Source organism: Biomphalaria glabrata, chromosome 9, assembly GCF_947242115.1.
Source record: "Biomphalaria glabrata chromosome 9, xgBioGlab47.1, whole genome shotgun sequence".
Taxonomy (NCBI): Eukaryota; Metazoa; Mollusca; class Gastropoda; family Planorbidae; genus Biomphalaria; species Biomphalaria glabrata.
The window spans coordinates 44,894,616-44,914,080 of NC_074719.1; the positions used below are offsets into that span (position 1 = coordinate 44,894,616).

Below are 19,465 nucleotides of genomic sequence, written 5' to 3' on the forward strand. Positions count from 1 at the left end.
GATGTTTTTTTTAAATTTCATTTCGCCTAGGGCCTCCAATTATCTAAGGCCGGCCCTGCACCCAAGAAGAATTTGCAAGCTAATAGGAGGAATTAAAAAAAAAAGTAAAAGTAAAACGATGACAACAATATTTAAATTTAAACATCGCACCTAAACGAGCTAACTGAACGGAAGTCTTAAAACAAAAAAAAAAAAAATAAAACCACAGAGCTATAAAATATATATAGGTTTGTGAATCAAACTTTAATAGGACTATCAGTCACTATCGTCTCTATTTGGCTTTCTTGAGCAAATATCTAAATTGACAAGATGAACTAGATACAAATGTAACCAAAGCTAGATTTAGATTTAATCAGCAAGGAGTGTTGGATGGCTATGGAGGATGGCTATAGCTCCTCTATGGAGGAGATTAAAATTCTATTTCCCAGACTGGGCAAGATTGTATAAATGTGACAATGCAAATTGAAAGTCTAAGAATTAGCAAAGATCTCTGTCTCTAGTCTAATTCTAGATGATAGATCTAGATCTACTAATAGCATCGTACATCTTTCTGGCTTGGGAAACTATTCGACTATTGGGATAGCACGGTAAGGCGATTAAGAGCAAAGTGTAGAATAGTGTAGATTCTATACAGAGTTCTAAACTATACTTAGTCTGGTAAGAGTCTAAAATTCTTTATAGAGTTCTAAACTATACCTAGTCTGGTAAGAGTCTAAAATTCTATATAGAGTTCTAAACTATACCTAGTCTTGTAAGAGTCTAAAATTCTATATAGAGTTCTAAACTATACCTAGTCTGGTAATAGTCTAAAATTCTATAGTTCTAAACTATACCTAGTCTGGTAAGAGTCTAAAATTCTATATAGAGTTCTAAACTATACCTAGTGATAAAGATCTAGATATATAGTCTATACTCTATAGTACATTTCCTTATAAATACCTGCGACATCCATCCAAAAGAGAAGATAATTACGTCCTTCGCCTATATCCATGTTTCAATCTAGTCGTACAGATAAAGACCTACTGCAGTCATTGGTTCTCTCGACTGATTCTGGCAAGGCCGGTCTTAGGCATATGTTAATTTGGCAGCCGCCTAGGGCCTCCTATTGCTAGGGGCTTCGCACATGACTCAAAGAAATATTTTTTTTAGAGAAAAAATTGCCAAACATGGATAGATTCTCAAACATAGCAGAACTTTATAGCTCTATGTCTGCTAGCCTCGTTCTCAACATAGCAGAACTCTATGGCTCTGTGTCTACTAGCCTCGTTCTCAACATAGCAGAACTCTATAGTTCTATGTCTACTAGCCTCGTTCTCAACATAACAGAACTCTATAGCTCTATGTCTGCTAGCCTCGTTCTCAACATAGCAGAACTCTATAGCTCTATGTCTACTAGCCTCGTTCTCAACATAGCAGAACTCTATAATTCTATGTCTACTAGCCTCGTTCTCAACATAGCAGAACTCTATAGCTCTAAGTCTATTAGCCTCGTTCTCAACATAGCAGAACTCTATAGCTCTATGTCTACTAGCCTCTTCTCAACATAGCAGAACTCTATAGCTCTATGTCTGCTGGCCTCGTTCTCAACATAGCAGAACTCTATAGCTCTATGTCTACTAGCCTCGTTCTCAACATAGCAGAACTCTATGGCTCTATTGTTCAACACCAGTTGGTTCAACATGGTTGAACAACATTTGTTGTCTTTACATTAGACGTGGCGGTCATTTAGCCTTTATGGTTCTAAAGTATCATCAGGTCCAAAAGTTCATTTTAAATCCTACATCCGAGGTTCTGGTCGTGAGTCTAAGCGTTTTTAATTCGTTGAAGATACTATTGCTGCATGGTTGGGTCGAATTTGTCAAGCATCTTAATCAAGCATAAAATCTCTCTGTTCTCCCACGTAATACGCTGTTTTGTCTGTTTGTTTGTTTGTTTGTTTGTTTGGCAAAGTACTGACCGATAGCTAGAATTCTGGCGAAGACTTTTCTAAATTGTTTGTGCACCAGTTAACTATAAAATATAACATCAAGCTTGCAGTTAAGGATGACGGACAAATATAACATCAAGCTTGCTAATAGAGTTCTGCTATGTTGAGAACGAGGCTACCAGACATAGAGCTATAGAGTTCTGCTATGATGAGCGGCCAATGAAACATCGCTGAATGATTGGTCCAAACTAATTGATACAATTACACTTAATATAAACTTTATAAAAAGTATTTTTTAACCTTTTTTTCTTCTTGTTTTGTTTCTTTCATCTCAGACCACTATGAGCGACACCAAAGATTTCCCTCATAAGAAAATTTCCCGGGGAATCGTTCATTCGTTTGAACATTTCTGGAAAGATCATGAGCATGGAGACTTTCAGGTCATCATCGACGGAGAATGTATACGATGCCATTCCTTCTTGCTCGCCTCTTGCTCTGAGTTCTTCAGGTGCTTGCTTAGATCGAACATGAGAGAGAAACTCGAAATGAAAGTTGACTTACAGAACATTCCCTTGAACATTTTTCAGCTGATTCTCAAAACTCTATACACCGGATGTGAGCTGTTGACTAAAGACAATGTCTTGGAAGTTTGGGCCGCAGTTCACCAGCTTCAATTCGATTTCTTAATTCAGCATTGTGAAGATTTTGTTTCGAAAAATATTTCTCCGGACACTTTGAAGACATACACAAAACATGCAAAATTCCTTCAGTCGAAAAAGGTTTCTCAAAATATTGATAAATATTTACTTGAGAATTTCATGACCATACGTAATGAGGAAACATTTCTACAATTAGATGTCAAAGAATTGTCTAAACTTATTGAAAGTGACCAACTTATTGTGTCTTCTGAAGATGAAGTCTTGTATTCAGTCTATGATTGGGTCAGTTATGGAGACGTGACAACTGCAATAGATGAGGGAACCGATAAAAGTTTAACAGCAAACAACTTATTGACTGATGCAATTGAAAACGATGCTAATGCCAACTCTAAATTTATCTCTACTGTTAATGACGATGATTCCAAAAAAGAAACAGCTTCACCATTTTCAAACCAAACTGAATCGTGTGGAAGAACTGTACATTTACTGCAGCTTCTGAAAGCGACACGGTACTGTCTCATTTCAGAAGGCTGCCTCAAGAATCTCTTTTGGAATGCATTAACACAGAGTAACACGGAGGTGAAGACTATTTTGTATGAAGCGTCGATGTTTAAGGTTTTGGGCAATATGAATAGATTCTGGCCAACTGCAGCCATTCACCGCGACTGTAGTACTCTTGAACACGTTGGTATAGTCGGTGGATTCACACTTGAAGCTTTTTCTTTCAAGAGAAATAAATGGCTGTATGTTCCAGACTGCGGCTTTAGTGCGAATGTTAAATTGACAACCTTAAAGGATCATCTTTACGCCTGTTGCAGCGACAGGGACGGAGCGGAGGTTTTTCATTTTTTGAACAATGAATGGGACATCGTTACTTTTTCAAATACTGAAGTGCATCTGTTTCTTACACATGATACGTGCCTCTACATGTTCAGCTCAGGAAAGAAAACTGTAGAAATATTTCAACCTCAAGACCCAGGGGGAACAACTCAACAGGTTCATCACTCTGTGCCAAACGTCAAGTACGCTATGAGCTTTAATAACAGTATTCTTGTCTTCGAGGCCGTGGGGAAAGGCGACACCTCAAAAGCAAGGGTTCACTGCTGGCACGTAGACAAGAACTGCTGGAAACGTTTAGCAGAGCTGGATTTCTCCGCTGAACATATGACAAGCTTCTGTGACGAGCAGGACTCGTACATCCTCAACACATCTGGACATCTTTATCGAATAGAGCACTCTGAAACAATTCAGTTTACATTCATCAAAAAAATCTGGGACTTTCAGGTGGAGCTCAAGGGCGCTGTACTTTTCAAAACATCACTTTATGTTTGTGGCACTTGCCCAGGGCGTGGCACGTATATACCAGAAGTTGAGAGCATCTACTCTTCGTTGAAATTCCTTGATTTGATAGCTCCAAAATCTAATTTTATTCCTTTTCTTATTCCCAAAACAATTTTAAAATAAATATGCTGGAAATAATTTTAAGCAAAAAAAAAAAATGTGAATAATTTTTGACAGATCTGAAATGTAAACAATGAATCCACTAATTCCTTTCTTATATATTACAGACGTTACTTTAAAAAAAATATAATAAGATAATTACGTCATACGTGTCAATCTTGTCTGATTGAAAGAATCTGGACTATGCTGTTGTCTATATACACAAATATAAACATGGTACAGACAAAGTCCGGTATTCTCTAGAATGGCTGACACTTTCATACATTCTTTACAATGTTACTTTCCTATATAAAATCTTGATGATGAACATTTTTACTCTAAAATCAGAATTTGTTTCGTTCCAGCTATTAAGTCTTACTTTTTAAGAGTTGGTTGTAAAATACATTTGACAAGAAAGAAATTAGGAAATAGTTAACAATTATTTTTTGATGATTTTAAAGTTTATATGATTTAGATTCAATTTTAAAGAAAGTTTATAATTTTAAAGCTATACTTTTTATTCTTTTTATATAAAATAATTAAAAAAAATACTCGCTGTTTGTTTTGGAGAAAAGTTTTAATTATTTGTTGTTTTTTTAAATCTAATTAAAATGTCCTGGTTAGGTGACGTCTATTTAATTATTTATGCAAACAAAAGGTTAAAATGAATGTCCAGGTTAGTGATAAGCATCAGTATGCACGCTTAGTGAAGTCAAAATATGCCTCGGACACAGTGTCACGAGATGTGTCATCAGAAACACTTAGGTCAATCATAGTAATGATAGGTGTCTTGTGACATACTTAGTATAATGAGAATTGCCATTGGACACAGTATAATGGGAAGTGTCATTGGACACACTTTAATGAGAATTGCCATTGGACACAGTATAATGGGAAGTGTCATTGGACACACTTTAATGAGAATTATCATTGAACACAGTATAATGGGAAGTGTCCTTGGGACAAAGTGTAATGAGAATTGTCATTGGACACAATATAATTGGAAGTTTCATTGGACACAGTATAATGAGAATTATCATTAGACACAGTATAATAAGAATTGTCACTGGACACAGTATAAAGGGAAGTGTCATTGGACACAGTTTAATGGGAAGTGTCATTAGACACAGTATAATGAGAATTATCACTGGACACAGTATAATGGGAAGTGTCATTGGACACAGTTTAATGGGAAGTGTCATTAGACACAGTATAATGAGAATTATCATTGGACACAGTATAATGGGAAGTGTCATTGGACACAGTTTAATGGGAAGTGTCATTAGACACAGTATAATGAGAATTATCATTAGACACAGTATAATGAGAATTGTCACTGGACACAGTATAAAGGGAAGTGTCATTGGACACAGTTTAATGGGAAGTGTCATTAGACACAGTATAATGAGAATTATCATTGGACACAGTATAATGGGAAGTATCATTGGACACAGTATAATGGAAAGTGTCATTGGACACAGTATAATGGAAAGTGTCATTGGACACAGTATAATGGAAAGTGTCATTGGACTCATTGGACACAGTATAATGGAAAGTGTCATTGGATACAGTATAATGGAAAATTTCATTGGACACAGTATAATGGGAATTGTTATTGGACAAAGTGTATTGAGAATTGTTATTGGACACCTTATAATGGGAAGTGTCATTGGACACAGTATAATGGTAAGTGTCATTGGACACAGTAAAATGGGAAAAGTCATTGGACACAGTATAATGGGAAGTGTCATTAGACACACTTTGTATAATAAGTGTAATCAGACACTAAGCATAATTAGAAGTGTCAATGGACACAGTATAATGCGATGTTTTATTGGGCATACTAATTAAAGTAAAAGTGGTATTGGACACATATTGTTTTATTGAGATATGTTATTTCTAAATTCAACATTGTGAAGAGTTCGTTTTAAAAAAAAAAAAATTCTCTGCAAACATTAGAGACTTATAAAACACAAGCGGAATAACTTCAGTCTAAATAAGTCTATGAAGGAATGGTGTCTCCTGCAGTCGTAGAACGTCAATAGTACATCTCAAAGAACGACAAATAGTTCATCTCGAAGAACGCAGTGGTTCATCTCGTAGGATGTATGGTTCATCTCAAAGAATGACCATAGTTCATTTCGAAGAACGCAATGGTTCGTCTCGAAGGATGTATGGTTCATCTCAAAGAACGACAAATAGTTCATCTCGAAGAACGCAGTGGTTCATCTCGTAGGATGTATGGTTCATCTCAAAGAACGACAATAGTTCATCTCGAAGAACGCAATATTTCGTCTCGTAGGATGTATGGTTCATCTCAAAGAACGACAATAGTTCATCTCGAAGAACGCAATGGTTCATCTCGTAGGATGTATGGTTCATCTCAAAGAACGACTAATAGTTCATCTCAAAGAACGCAATGGTTCATCTCGTAGGATGTAAGGTTCAACTCAAAGAACGACAATAGTTCATCTCGAAGAACGCAATGGTTCATCTCGTAGGATGTATGGTTCATCTCAAAGAACGACCATAGCTCATCTCGAAGAACGCAATGGTTCATCTCGTAGGATGTATGGTTCATCTCAAAGAACGACAATAGTTCCTCTCGAAGAACGCAGTGGTTCATCTCGTACGATGTATGGTTCATCTCAAAGAACGACAATAGTTCATCTCAAAGAACGACAATAGTTCCTCTCGAAGAACGCAGTGGTTCATCTCGTACGATGTATGGATCATCTCAAAGAGCGACAATAGTTCATCTCGAAGAACGCAGTGGTTCGTCTCGTAGGATGTATGGTTCATCTCAAAGAACGACAATAGTTCATCTCGAAGAACGCAGTGTTTCATCTCGTAGGATGTATGGATCATCTCAAAGAACGACAATAGTTCATCTCGAAGAACGCAGTGGTTCGTCTCGTAGGATGTATGGTTCATCTCAAAGAACGACAATAGTTCATCTCGAAGAACGCAGTGGTTCGTCTCGTAGGATGTATGGATCATCTCAAAGAACGACAATAGTTCATATCGAAAAACGCAGTGGTTCTTCTCGTAGGATGTATGGTTCATCTCAAAGAACGACAATAGTTCATCTCGAAGAACGCAGTGGTTCATCTCGTAGGATGTATGGTTCATCTCAAAGAACGACAATAGTTCATCTCGAAGAACGCAATGGTTCATCTCGTAGGATGTATTGTTCATCTCAAAGAATGACAATGGTTCATTAAGTAGAACACTATTTTTACATGTCGTTCGTCCACAAAATATGTAGGTCGAGGCTGGGACAACGTATCCACGTGAACTGCTGTACTCCTCATTAATCTTCGGACTCAGGGACAAACCTTAGTATCATTCACTTTTATCTTCACCTTCACAATATCTATTAGTCTGATTAAAGGTTTGGGGCACCACACAAGATCTGTCGACCATCTTTCTCCATTCCTCTCAGTCTTTAAATAACAGCCCTGTTTCCCATGGGGCTTTGTCAGTCTGCCTCTACTTCTTTTTCCTGGTACTAAATCTAATCTTATCTTATCTTATACACTACAGACGTTACTTTAAAAAAAAAAAGAAGATAATTACGTCCTACGCATTTCATGTGTCAATCTAGTCATGCATGTAAATCAATGGCTCTGCTTAGTCGTTGATTTTCCTTGATTGATTCAGGCAACCAAATTCTATTCTCTAATGGCACTAGCGAAGAAGGGGCACTTGTACGAATTTTTTCTGGCATATGGGATACGGTGGAGGCGCGGCGGATGAGCGGTAGAGCGCTTGGCTACCGAACCGTGGTCCGGGGTTCGAATCCTGGGATTTTTAATTTCGGGATCTTCGTGCGCCTCTGAATCCACCCAGCTCTGATGGGTACCTGACATTAGTCGGGGAAAATTAAAGGCGGTTGGTCGTTGTGCTGGCCACATGACACCCTCGTTAACCGTAAGCCACAGAATCAGATGACCTTTACATCTTCTGCCCTATAGACCACGAGGTCTGAAAGGGGAACTTTATTTTACTATGGGATACGGTGGCAATACCGCACTACAACGCCGGTATAGACAGTATAGAGGGACTTCTTATGGTTGGACAGTTACGTTGGGCAGGGCACGTATCCCGTATGGGAGACGAACGTATGCCAAAGGCAGTCTTTTTTGGTGAGCTAAAAGTGGTCGACGTAACAGAGGCGCCCCACGGAAACGCTTCAAAGACCAGCTTAGGCGCCAACTTGCCTTAGCTGACATAAAAGAGAGCACCTGGTTACATGCGGTCTCGAAAAGAGACAGCTAGAGGTCACTCACAAAGGCCGCGGGATACACACTTGAGACCAGAAGAAAGTCCGCTGCCGAGGACAGACGCAGATGGCGAAAAAAAAATCTAAATCGACCACCTGCGGACAATGGTTATGCCTGTGGTGCTTGTGGAAAAATATTTATGTCACTGCTGGGGCTGCACAGCCAAGGGGAAATACTGCATTCCTCATTAATCTCTGGACTCGAAGACAAGGCTTATTATGGGATAAGAAATGTGCCTCTATCTTAAGGCAATATTATAACACTAATTTCTTTTGGATTTATTAGCTTGTGTGTTATTCTATAGCGCTGTGCAGCCAATGACGCGGGACCTGTAGAAGCCAAAAGTCAAAGAATGAAAAATGAAACCAGAAATGCGCATCATTAAAACTTTACTTCTAAAATATAAAATCTACAACTTGAACGGAAGTGCACCTTTTTTCCTCTCTATAAATCGTCTTTGCGAGCTCTCTACATATCACCCACATACCTAGGGTGTAGACTAAATGATTGTGAAAGACTTTGAAAGCATTTTTGGTGTGCATCTCTTGGATATATAGACTGATGTAAGTTTCTAGATCTAGATCTTCAATTCAAATGCATACGTGTCAACTATATTAAAGTAAGGCCTGTATATGTTAGATCTAGATAGATTCTAGTTTCAATGTAATATTTTATCTTATAAATACAGACGACATTTCGAAAAAGAAGATAACTAAATGTGTTAATTTAGCTGTGAATGTGAAATCTAATATAGATTACATCTAGATTCTAGATCTAGAAGTAGCTCTAGATCTAGACTAGGTCTTAAGAGATCTTAATCAGAAGTCTAGTTCTAGCATTAGATCTAGACGCCCATTTAAGCCCTTAAAGTGCTGAGCTTTTTTTTTAAAGAGTGCATGCAAAATGGAATTACTATTCTAGTGTTTACAGGCTAAGCTACAACACGCGTCTAAAGGGTTAATGACAATATCAATAAATACTGACTTTAGTGCATAGTCCCGGTGGTGTAAAAATCATACGATCGGTACCCGGTTTGAACCAAATATTTTAGTTTATATTTTATTGCATTATAAGTTGAATAATGGACGTATTATCTTTTTTTCAAAAAAATGTATTTATTTATGCTTCTCTTGTTGATCTTCTGGCCTGAGGTGTCTATAAGTTAAATGAACTCACTAATGGCTTTACTGCAGTCATACTTGACTGTTCGTTTGTTATAAATCTGACGGCTTCTATTCTATATCTTTAAGGACATCGAAATGTAATAAGTAGTGTAGAACTAGATAATAAAAGAACAACTTTCATATCTTGTGATCTATAGAGCAGATGATGTTAAGGTCATCTGTTTATTTGGCCAACGTTTAACGAGAGCAGGGTGTTATGTGGCCAGCACAACGACCAACCGCTTTTACTTTCCCCAACTAAAGTCAGGTACCCGTTAGAGTTGGGTGGACTCAAGGGCGACCTAAAAATCCCGGAATCAAAATCAGTCTTCACCGAGATTCGAACCCAGGACCCCAGGTTCGGAAGCCAAGCGCTTAACCACTCAGCCACCGCGCCCCCTAGAATTTGATAATAATAGTGTTTTTGTTTCACATGTTTCGGCTTTTCCTTCAGTATTAACTCTTTCTCTCCGTAATTATTTACCACATTCTGGTGAAATCAACGTTGGTATTGTCATTTAGGAGAGAAAGAGTTAAAGATAATTACATCCTAGCCCAAACCTCCCCACAGGTCAGCGAGAGATGGTGACAGGCAGGGTTCGAACCAGAAACCACGGAGATCACAGGCCGGAACGCATCTTGCTTTAATCATAAGCCAAAATTTAAAACACGTAGCTTTGAGTAAAATCTCTATACTGTAGTTTTGAACAATAGATTTGTGTAAGCTATAGATTTATACGGCAGAAACACTGTTAACAAACATAAAGCAATTAGATCTGTTCTATTTTAATATATTCACCAACACTAGACCAATAATGAAACTGAAAACGATGATTATTTAGGTTTGAATTTCACAAGATCATGAGAGTGGTACAGATAAATAAAGGGGATCCAAAGCTTGTTATCGCTCGAAGTGGTAATGGTTTCGAGGGCCCCATTACCCATAAAATGCTCCAATGGCATGCGTCCCACATAACCTCAGACAACAAACCCAAATCCTAACTCTCATGTGTGGCCTCCATATTGAGTCCGGTGGAACTGTTGTAATTAGCAGAGGCGAGAAACTGTGTTGTCAGCTAAAAGAAATGAGCATGCACATTCTCAGCTTTTCAGCGAGTTGATATCAGCCTTGTAATAAGAATAATCTCCCGTTACAAGCGAAAGTGCTAAGATTTCACAGAACTAAAAAGTGCACAAAAATTATCAATTGGCTTATTAAGGTACTTCACATATCAATACTCCCGTATTTTTACAAAGCTTATATCAACTAAGTCTGTCTTTCTGTCTGGCTAAAAGCTTGTACACCATATTTCTCTCGGATCAAGCTGATATTTTGCACAATCATTTCTTCAAGAATCAACACAAGAATTAATAGTAAAAACAAATTAACCAATTAGTTAACTAACTTGCTTGGTATCTCAAAAAAGGGAAAAAAATAGTGCTTGACCGAAGTGGTGGTACAATATTAAGCAAAATTGTTCCCCTTTGGTCTAAGGCTTAGTTAACACAAACATGAAATAGAAACAATAGATAACTATACAATCTTCCATGTTCATAGACTCCTCGCTAGTAGAGTGGCTACCGCGTTGGCTTGAGAAGCCTGAGAAGGTTTTAGCCCACAAGTTCATATTCAGGTCGTTCCACTGAAAAAAAAATACATTCAAAAAGCAATCAACCAAATACCTCGTTCTTTCTCCCCTTTTCCAACTGGTCCAGACAAGTGATAGGACCATAGCGTATTGAGAACGCTAAAAGCATGAAATTACGATAAACAAAAACAACTGGTAAAAAACATTTCTAATTGTACAGATTTATTGTTGCTGGTCTAGATCTACTACAAATTTAATGACATGACCGATCCAAACTAATTGATACACATTTATAAAGGCCTTATTTTTTTAAATTATCTAAGTATCTAAAATAATGTATTTATAAATTGTATGAAAATCTCTAAAAATAATTTTGCATTTTTTTTCAGGTTTGATAACAATGAGTCGCTGTGAAGAAATCCCGCATAGAACTATTTCCCAAAGTATAATTCAGTCTATCGGAAAATTTTGCAAAGAAGATAACGCTGGTGACTTTGAGGTCATCATTGAAGGCGAGAGCATCAAATGTCACAGTCTTATTCTCGCTTCATGTTCGGAGTTTTTCGGAGGTTTGCTCAGATCTAATATGAAAGAGAAACTAGAAATGAAGGTTGACTTACCAAGCATTTCCTTCAAGACTTTCCAGCTGATTCTCGAGATTCTATACACCGGATGTGAGTTGTTGACGAAAGACAATGTCTTGGATGTTTGGGCCGCAGTTCATCAGCTTCAAATTCATTTCTTAGTTCAGCATTGCGAGGAATTTGTTTTGGAAAATATTTCAGTGGAAACAATGGATGCAATCAAAAGACAAGCAGATTTCCTTCAGTCTTACAAAGTTTCTGAAAAAATTCTCCAGCAAATGCTCGAGAACTTTTCAACGTTCAGGAATACTGAAGCCTTTTTACGATTAGATTTTGATGACATTCTAAAACTGATTGGAAATGACCAGCTTATCGTGAGTTCCGAAGATTGTGTCTTATTTTCAGTCTATGATTGGGTCAGTTACGGAGACTTGACAACTCCAAAACGTCAGGAAATCGGTAAAAGTGCTATGGAGAAAAACGTCCAGACTTTAGCCAAAAAAGATGCTGACGGTGTCACTCAGGGCCTAGTTGAGGATTCTGCAGATAAAGAGACAGAACAAGATGGCACACTAATATCGAATCAAATTCAATCTAATGAAAGGACGAAATATTTACTACAACTTTTAAAAGCCACCAGGTATTGTCTTGGCTCTGAGTCCTGCATCAAGAAACTGTTTTGGAATAAATTAACTCAGAGCAACACGGAGGTAAAAAATGTTTTCTTCGAAACGTCTGTGTTCAAAATTTCCAGCAATCTCACCGGGTTTTGGCCGAACGCAGGCATTCACCGTGATTGCAGTTACCTGGAACACGTCGGTATCACGAGTGGGTTTGTACTTGAGGCTTTTTCTTTTAAGCAAAACAAATGGTCTCGGATTCTTGAAGCTCGGACACTGGTCAGTTTGACAAAGTTAATCATTTTCAACGGTCAGCTGTACGGTTGCACAAGCGATGAGTACGAGAGTGAAGTGTACCACTTTTTAAATAATAAATGGGTCAGCGTGTTCCGTTCTTACAATAAAATAGATCTGTTTTTGTCCCATGAGAAATGTATTTACGCTATAAGTCCAGAAAACAGCAGCATTGAAAGATTTCAGCCCCACAACCCAATGGCGACGTTCGAATATTTAAACCATGCTATGGGAAACGCGGAGTACGCCATGAGTTTCTATCAGTACATCCTCTTCTTTGAGACGCTGGAACACAGCAGCGCAGTGAAAACACGAGTCATAAGTTGGGATCCTGAGAAAAACGTCTGGACTCGTTTAGCTGATTTAGATTTCTCAGCAGACGATATGACAAGCTTTAGTGATGAGCTATACGGTTACGTCATAGACGGATCTGGACATCTGTACCGAGTTGAGAATTCTGAAACAGTTCAATTCACATTCATAGAAAAGCTCTGGAATGCGTATCCTGTATTGAAAGGGGCTGTTCTTTTTAAGGAAACGCTTTTCTTGTGCGGCTTCTTCCCACAAAATCTGGAACACAAAAAAAAAGTAAAGAATAACTTCTCTATAGAATTACTTTCATTGGAAGTGTCTCTATTTAGAAGGTCTAACTTCCTTCATTTTCTGCTTCCAAAAACTCTCCTAAACCAACCCAACTGCGCTTTTTCTCAGACAGATTAAAAAAAAAACCTCTACTGAACCAGCCCAGAGCGCAACTAAACGACTCGAATTCAATTCAATCATGATCATTTAACATCGTGCTAGAGCTTTAAGGGAACATGACCTATGTATTGTATTCACTGGGATCATCATTATTTTCAAACATATTTCGTTTCGCTGCAACTAGATTTTAGGTCTTACTTTTTAAACAAATATTCTGGGAACGTTTATGACTGAATTAAACGAGTTATATAAGGGTATTTCGATTCGTTTAAAATGTTTATGATTTTATCACTAATTTCGGAAAATGTTTATTATATAAAGATGTACACTGTATCTCTTATATTTACAATAATAAAAGAAAATGTTTATTTTTTGCGTTATATGATTTTTTTCTTTTCATTCTTAAGTCTAATAATTAAGTCTAACAATTAAGTCTAATAATTAAGTCTAATAATTAAGTCTAATAATTCGGTCTAATGCTTAAGTTTAGTTTTTTTTTTTTTTTTTTTTAAGTTTTGGATGTTTTTTGACAAATGAATATTATTACGTACTAGTCAAAACGTGAAAGTCAAACCTGGAAGTCCAAACCTGGTAGTCAAATCATGAAAGTCAAACCTGAAAGCCCAAACCTGGTAATCAAAACCTGAAAGTCAAACCTGGTGATCAAAACCTGAAAGCCCAAACCTGGTAATCAAAACCTGAAAGTCAAACCTGGTGATCAAAACCTGAAAGCCCAAACCTAGTAATCAAAACCTGAAAGTCAAACCTGGTAATCAAAACCTGAAAGTCAAACCTGGTGATCAAAACCTGAAAGCCCAAACCTGGTAGTAAAAATCTGGAAGTCCAAACCTGGTGATCAAAACCTGAAAGCCCAAACCTGGTGATCAAAACCTGAAAGCCCAAACCTGGTGATCAAAACCTGAAAGCCCAAACCTGGTAGTAAAAACCTGGAAGTCCAAACCTGGTGATCAAAACCTGAAAGCCCAAACCTGGTGATCAAAACCTGAAAGCCCAAACCTGGTAGTAAAAACCTGGAAGTCCAAACCTGGTAGTCAAAACCTGGTAGTCAAAACCTGGTAATCAAAACCTGAAAGTCAAAACCTGGAGGTCCAAACCTGGTAGTCAAAACCTTGAGGTCCAAACTTGGTAGTAAAAACCTGGTAGTTAAAAACCTCATAGTCAAAACCTGAAAGTCAAAACCTGGAAGCGAACAGACTAGAAACTTGGAACCATCGAGATGGTAAAATGAAGCCCCTCCCTTCTGATCCGGCATCTATCTTACGGCAGTTAATTGATTTTATATAATCTTCGGAATCATGTTGTTTTATCGACATATAACCATCAATATCATACAATATAGTCCTGCTTTAGTACAAAGCTTATATCAACTCATGAAAATATGGCAAAATCTAGACTAGACCAGACGAGGACTCGAACCACTGACCCCGACCTAGAAGCGACGAGGTACATCCACTTTAGCCATCCGTCTCTCTGATAAAAGAGCTTTCAAACGAGTATAGTCATAAGGTCCTGCATCACCACTCAGGCACACATAGTTACACACCTTCACCCAGAACCCGCACCACTTTCTATCCGTAATAGTCGCCGTAGTGTTTTCCACTTCTTCTTAATAACCTTGCTACCTTAGTGCTGTTATTTGTTAGACACTTAGTTTGCATTTGTAGCTATGTAGAGACGCACCATTGTAGACGCATTTTGAACGTGACTAGTGACGCTCGGGAATTAGTTGGGTTGGAGGCTACTTAGAGACAGAAAATCAGTTGGTGATAGGATTTTATAAGGGTTAGGACGTACTTTATTGACAGAGACATCGACTGTGACCTTTTGTGGATGAAACATTTTTTTAACTGTTTAACAGAGTTCCCGACTCGTCTCCCCACTGTTAAAACTGATGTGCTTGTCTACTTGTGAGTTAATCGCATTGTAATACACCCGCACAAGAAACCCAGACATCTGCAGAGTAATTTGTCATAATCTGACAAGCGTCAACAACTAACCACAAGACAGACAGGCATCCATCACATATTATTCTATGTTACATGTCAGATTTATTTATTTTTTGTTTCAGCGAAAAAAAGCTTACTAGCTACATTGTATACCCCAGAATTTGCCTGGGTTACCAAGGGCCGGTCAGGCTGTTGCCTAGCAGAGGCAAATAATTTAAATTACTTCTAATAAAAAAATGTTTTGAAAAATGTTTTGCATGTTTCGGATGTTCCTTCCTAGTCCAAACCTCCCGCAGGACGACGGGGGATGGGAGCGGGCAGGGTTTGAACCCGGGACCATCGATGAATCTGAACGACAGTCCAGCGCGCAAACCGCACGACCAGGCAGCCATCCATAATAATAAAAGAAGACTTGAGTTCACAATTTAAGAAAATACAAAAGAAGACGTGGTGATAAAATGGACGGGCTTATCTATGACAGACTAGTGCTTATATAGGATAGAAAGGAATGGAGAGAAACTGTCAAAAGATCAAATGTGGTGCCCCAACGGTCCAAGAGAGTGAAGGACAGGTTAAAGATGTGTAGGTACATCCACTCTTAGAAATGGAGTTGAAGCAGTGGCGTAGCTAGGAAATTTCCATCGTTTAGGGGCCTGGGGGGGGAGGTTGACTTCTTTGGAGACCCCTGCATTTTGCGTAATATTTAATGTAAAACGATTTCCAGCACTCATTTATGCCCCCCCCTCAAGTAGGGGCCCGGGGGAATTTTCAGATTCTCCCCCTTGCCCACCACCCTAGCTACTCCACTGAGTTTAAGGATGGGTAAGCAGGTGGCTTGATGGCCACGTTTTAGTCTGAAATGTGCGAAAAGTTTGAAATAAGATACTTTTATCAATCCAAACAGATGAAAATGCAGTTAGTTTACAATGCTCCAGCTCAGCATTGCTGCTGGTACCACGTTACATGAAGAGATCGACTTGTGATGTATATCCTTCGCCTAGAAACCATCATAAAAAGGGCATCAAAAAAAAATCATACGCACAACATTACCATATTTAAATGAACTTTTTGAACAAAAATGTCTAAGAAAAATCGAAAAAATTTTGAAACACAGCAGCCACCCGCTCCATAATAACTACGTCAAGTCGTCGCGAAGTGGGCGACTCATGTCGATCAAGACAAGAACAGAGCGGTACAAAAACTCGTTCGTTCCTTACTCGGTCAGACTATATCAACGCCACCCGTCGAATCAGGAAACATGAAAAGGACCAAGATGCCTGTGTGTAGTCGCTGAATGAACTCTTTATGTCTTGTCAGTTCTACTTATGTGTTTCTGTAGTGTTGTTTTATATGAGAAAAGTGTCCTTGTAATCACAACAAATGTCCATACTCTTAGTCTTAGACATGCGGATTCGGATGTGCCGTTAGTCTAAGTCATACACTAATATGATACCATTAATGACACGTTTCACAAATACATTTTGAGTGAGTCTGGTGTAAATATATATTTTGGTTTTCTACAGTAATCATGTTTATTTTTGTTTCGTGTAATACACAAATTGTAAGACAAATTTCCTTATGGATAATACCTGAGATTAACTCCTTATTATCAGAGCAGGAAGGACTAGTCCTCCCGTAGTGCTCTGGCAAGAAACTTAGCCGTCCAGCGTAGTGCCTCATAGCTACCATACAAGTCGAGTGACTGCTCAGACAGGTCCCCCCTTAGCTCGCGGAGCTGGGGACACTCGTACAAGACGTGCGACACTGTTTCGACGCTCTCTCCACAGTGACGGCATCGTGAGTCAAAGTTCGTGCGGAACCGGGCAAAGTATGCCCTTATGGATAATACAGATTATTATATTATATTAGAAACGAGCGAGTAGTCATTCTCTGGCCCTGCCAAGGTCGAGTTTCGTTAAAGAGAAACTAAATTCATGGTAGTTTCCACTGAGAAATTTTCTGGTGATGTGGCAGGTCTACAGCAGTACTGTCCTCTGACAGGCAACGAGAATGTTTCTAGGAATGTTAAGGGCCTTAAAGGTAGGGTCAGTTGTCAGTATCCCCTCAAAATGGATACAGAAAATAGAACAGCGCTAAAATGGATCAAACACATCCCTGAGCCGTAAAACTTAAGCCTCGTACCACAGACCATTTATATTACAGGGGTTCTTAATCTGTGGATCGCGACCCCCTTGGGGGTCGATTGACGATTTGTCAGGGGTCGCTTAAGATCATTGAAAATGTGGATTTTCTGGGTCAATTCTAACATGTAAAACTTGACACATGCTAAGTTTTTTTTTTTCATTGGAATTTAGTATTTTTATTGTTTTTCGAGGATAGATGTTGCAGACGACTGAATTAGAATGGATTTCAAACATTTTAATGATCGCAGCAAAAATATTTTAAATAGTATAAGTTAATGTGCATAAAAGCATAACGTTTCGTTAAGTCTGGTCGTATTGTTAAGCTCTGGACTCTCGTCTGTAAGGTCAAGAGTCATTATTAATAGTCACTAATTTTTTTTTTTTGTTTTTTGTTTTTAGGATACCTCAGCTTTTTAGCTTTGACTTCAGTTGTCGAGCTGTTTACATCCTAGCTAGGAATCCTTGGGCTTTTGCCTCTTTTCTTTGCCCCTTTTTGGGGCATAGCCTCTTTTTTGGGCTATTGGCCTCTTTATTGGGCTTTTTTTTTTATTAACAAAAAGATGCATATTTTATTAGTAAGCGTACAAATTAAATAGTTACATTTTAAAGTACAATAATTGCAAACATGGCAATGCAAATAGTTACATTTAGGTTGTCATAATATTTTAACGTTTTAAATTGCTTTGTATATGGCGTTATTATTTTTTTTCTAATAGCATATAATGAATATTTTTGAAATTTAAGGTCATTATTAAAAGTAATAATATTAATAATTATTATTATTAATAATAGTCACTAAATTAATAAGATATTAGTGAAGTGTTAGGTGCGTCACTAATAAAGTAAGCTTGCACGCAATTGTAGTGGACCTAACAAATGTGTTAAAACTGTAATATGTAAACTAAAATGTGTATGTTTTGAAAAAGGTGGAACAACGCATCCATAATATTTCAATTTTAATACGTAAATTTTGTATAGAAATACATAACGTATTGGACAGCATGAAACTTCGATGAAGTCTTAATGGTAGCAGGGCAGGAAAGCATGGGCCTCCCCTAGTGCTCTGGTAAGGAACTCTGTTGTGGGCCTCCCCTAGTGCTCTGGTAAGTAGCTCTGTTGTGGGCCTCCCCTAGTGCTCTGGTAAGTAGCTCTGTTGTGGGCCTCCCCTAGTGCTCTGGTAAGGAACTCTGTTGTGGGCCTCCCCTAGTGCTCTGGTAAGTAACTCTAATGTTGAAGGTGGTGCCTCATAGCTCCCATGCAGTTCAAGTGACCCTTTAGTTGTCCTCCCGCACTTCTTGGACACTGTTGTAAGCCATGCACCGCTGTTTCCTCTGCCTGCTCCATTAAAGCAGGAATTGAACACCTCCAGTACGTCATGTGTTACGAAGTACTTTAAGTCTATGGAGCCGATAGAACTGTCATGTCATTTTGATGGCTAGGTTCCGAACTTTGTCGTCCCAGTATGTTAGAGGAATGGTTAGGCATCTAGATGTTGGCCATTTAAAGATTTTCGCAATCCACGAAATTATGTGTACGCGTTAACGAAAATTAGTTCATTTTTCGGAAAAGTGTCAACTAGTTTTTAACAATATTAGTGGTGTCTGGACAGATGGTGCTTCAAGTATTGGTTCCACGACTATTCGTTCACCGACATTTCGTTCAACGACCAATCGCTCACGACAATTCGTTCACCCGACAATTCTTTCACCCACCATTTCGTTTACCCGACAATTCGTTCACACGACTATTCGTTCACCCGACATATCACTCACCAACAACTTGTTCACCGACAACTTGTTAACCGACATATATTTTCATCGCGTGTTTAATTTGAGGTGGGGGGGGGGGTGAAGGAAATGTCAGTGAACGAATTGTCATGTGCCCCCAAGTATTGAAGTATGTAGGTCTCAATTTCAACTGAATAAGTCACCAAAAGTCATCGGAACTCAGTTTGTGAATCCTCGTCGAATGGTTATAACAAGGACAATGCTATTAAAATTGCAAAAGGCAATGAAAAAAGTCACAGCAAGGATCAAATTCAATTGATAATTTTGTGAAGGAACATTTGCAAACACATCAAACTTTCTAAA

The 19,465-nt window shown here is 38.3% G+C and overlaps 2 protein-coding genes across 4 annotated transcripts; both read left to right on the forward strand.

Annotated features, from left to right (window-relative positions):
• Positions 1–217: 217 nt before the first annotated feature.
• LOC106050466 (uncharacterized) lies at positions 218–4,562 on the forward strand. 2 transcript variants are annotated; one of them, XM_013205437.2, is made up of 2 exons: positions 218–587; positions 2,263–4,562. In XM_013205437.2, the coding sequence occupies exon 2, from the start codon at positions 2,269–2,271 to the stop codon at positions 4,048–4,050; it is 1,782 nt and encodes a 593-aa protein (XP_013060891.2). In that variant the 5' UTR covers positions 218–587; positions 2,263–2,268; the 3' UTR covers positions 4,051–4,562. The 2 variants fall into 2 exon arrangements, with proteins under 2 accessions (XP_013060891.2, XP_055896499.1); XM_056040524.1 differs by lacking the exon at positions 218–587 and adding an exon at positions 636–657.
• Positions 4,563–8,764: 4,202 nt separating this feature from the next.
• On the forward strand, positions 8,765–13,644 carry LOC106050449 (uncharacterized). Of its 2 annotated transcripts, none has more exons than XM_013205415.2 (2): positions 8,765–8,931; positions 11,454–13,644. In XM_013205415.2, the coding sequence occupies exon 2, from the start codon at positions 11,465–11,467 to the stop codon at positions 13,280–13,282; it is 1,818 nt and encodes a 605-aa protein (XP_013060869.2). In that variant the 5' UTR covers positions 8,765–8,931; positions 11,454–11,464; the 3' UTR covers positions 13,283–13,644. The 2 variants fall into 2 exon arrangements, with proteins under 2 accessions (XP_013060869.2, XP_013060868.2); XM_013205414.2 differs by having other exon boundaries at positions 8,765–8,875.
• Positions 13,645–19,465: the final 5,821 nt, after the last annotated feature.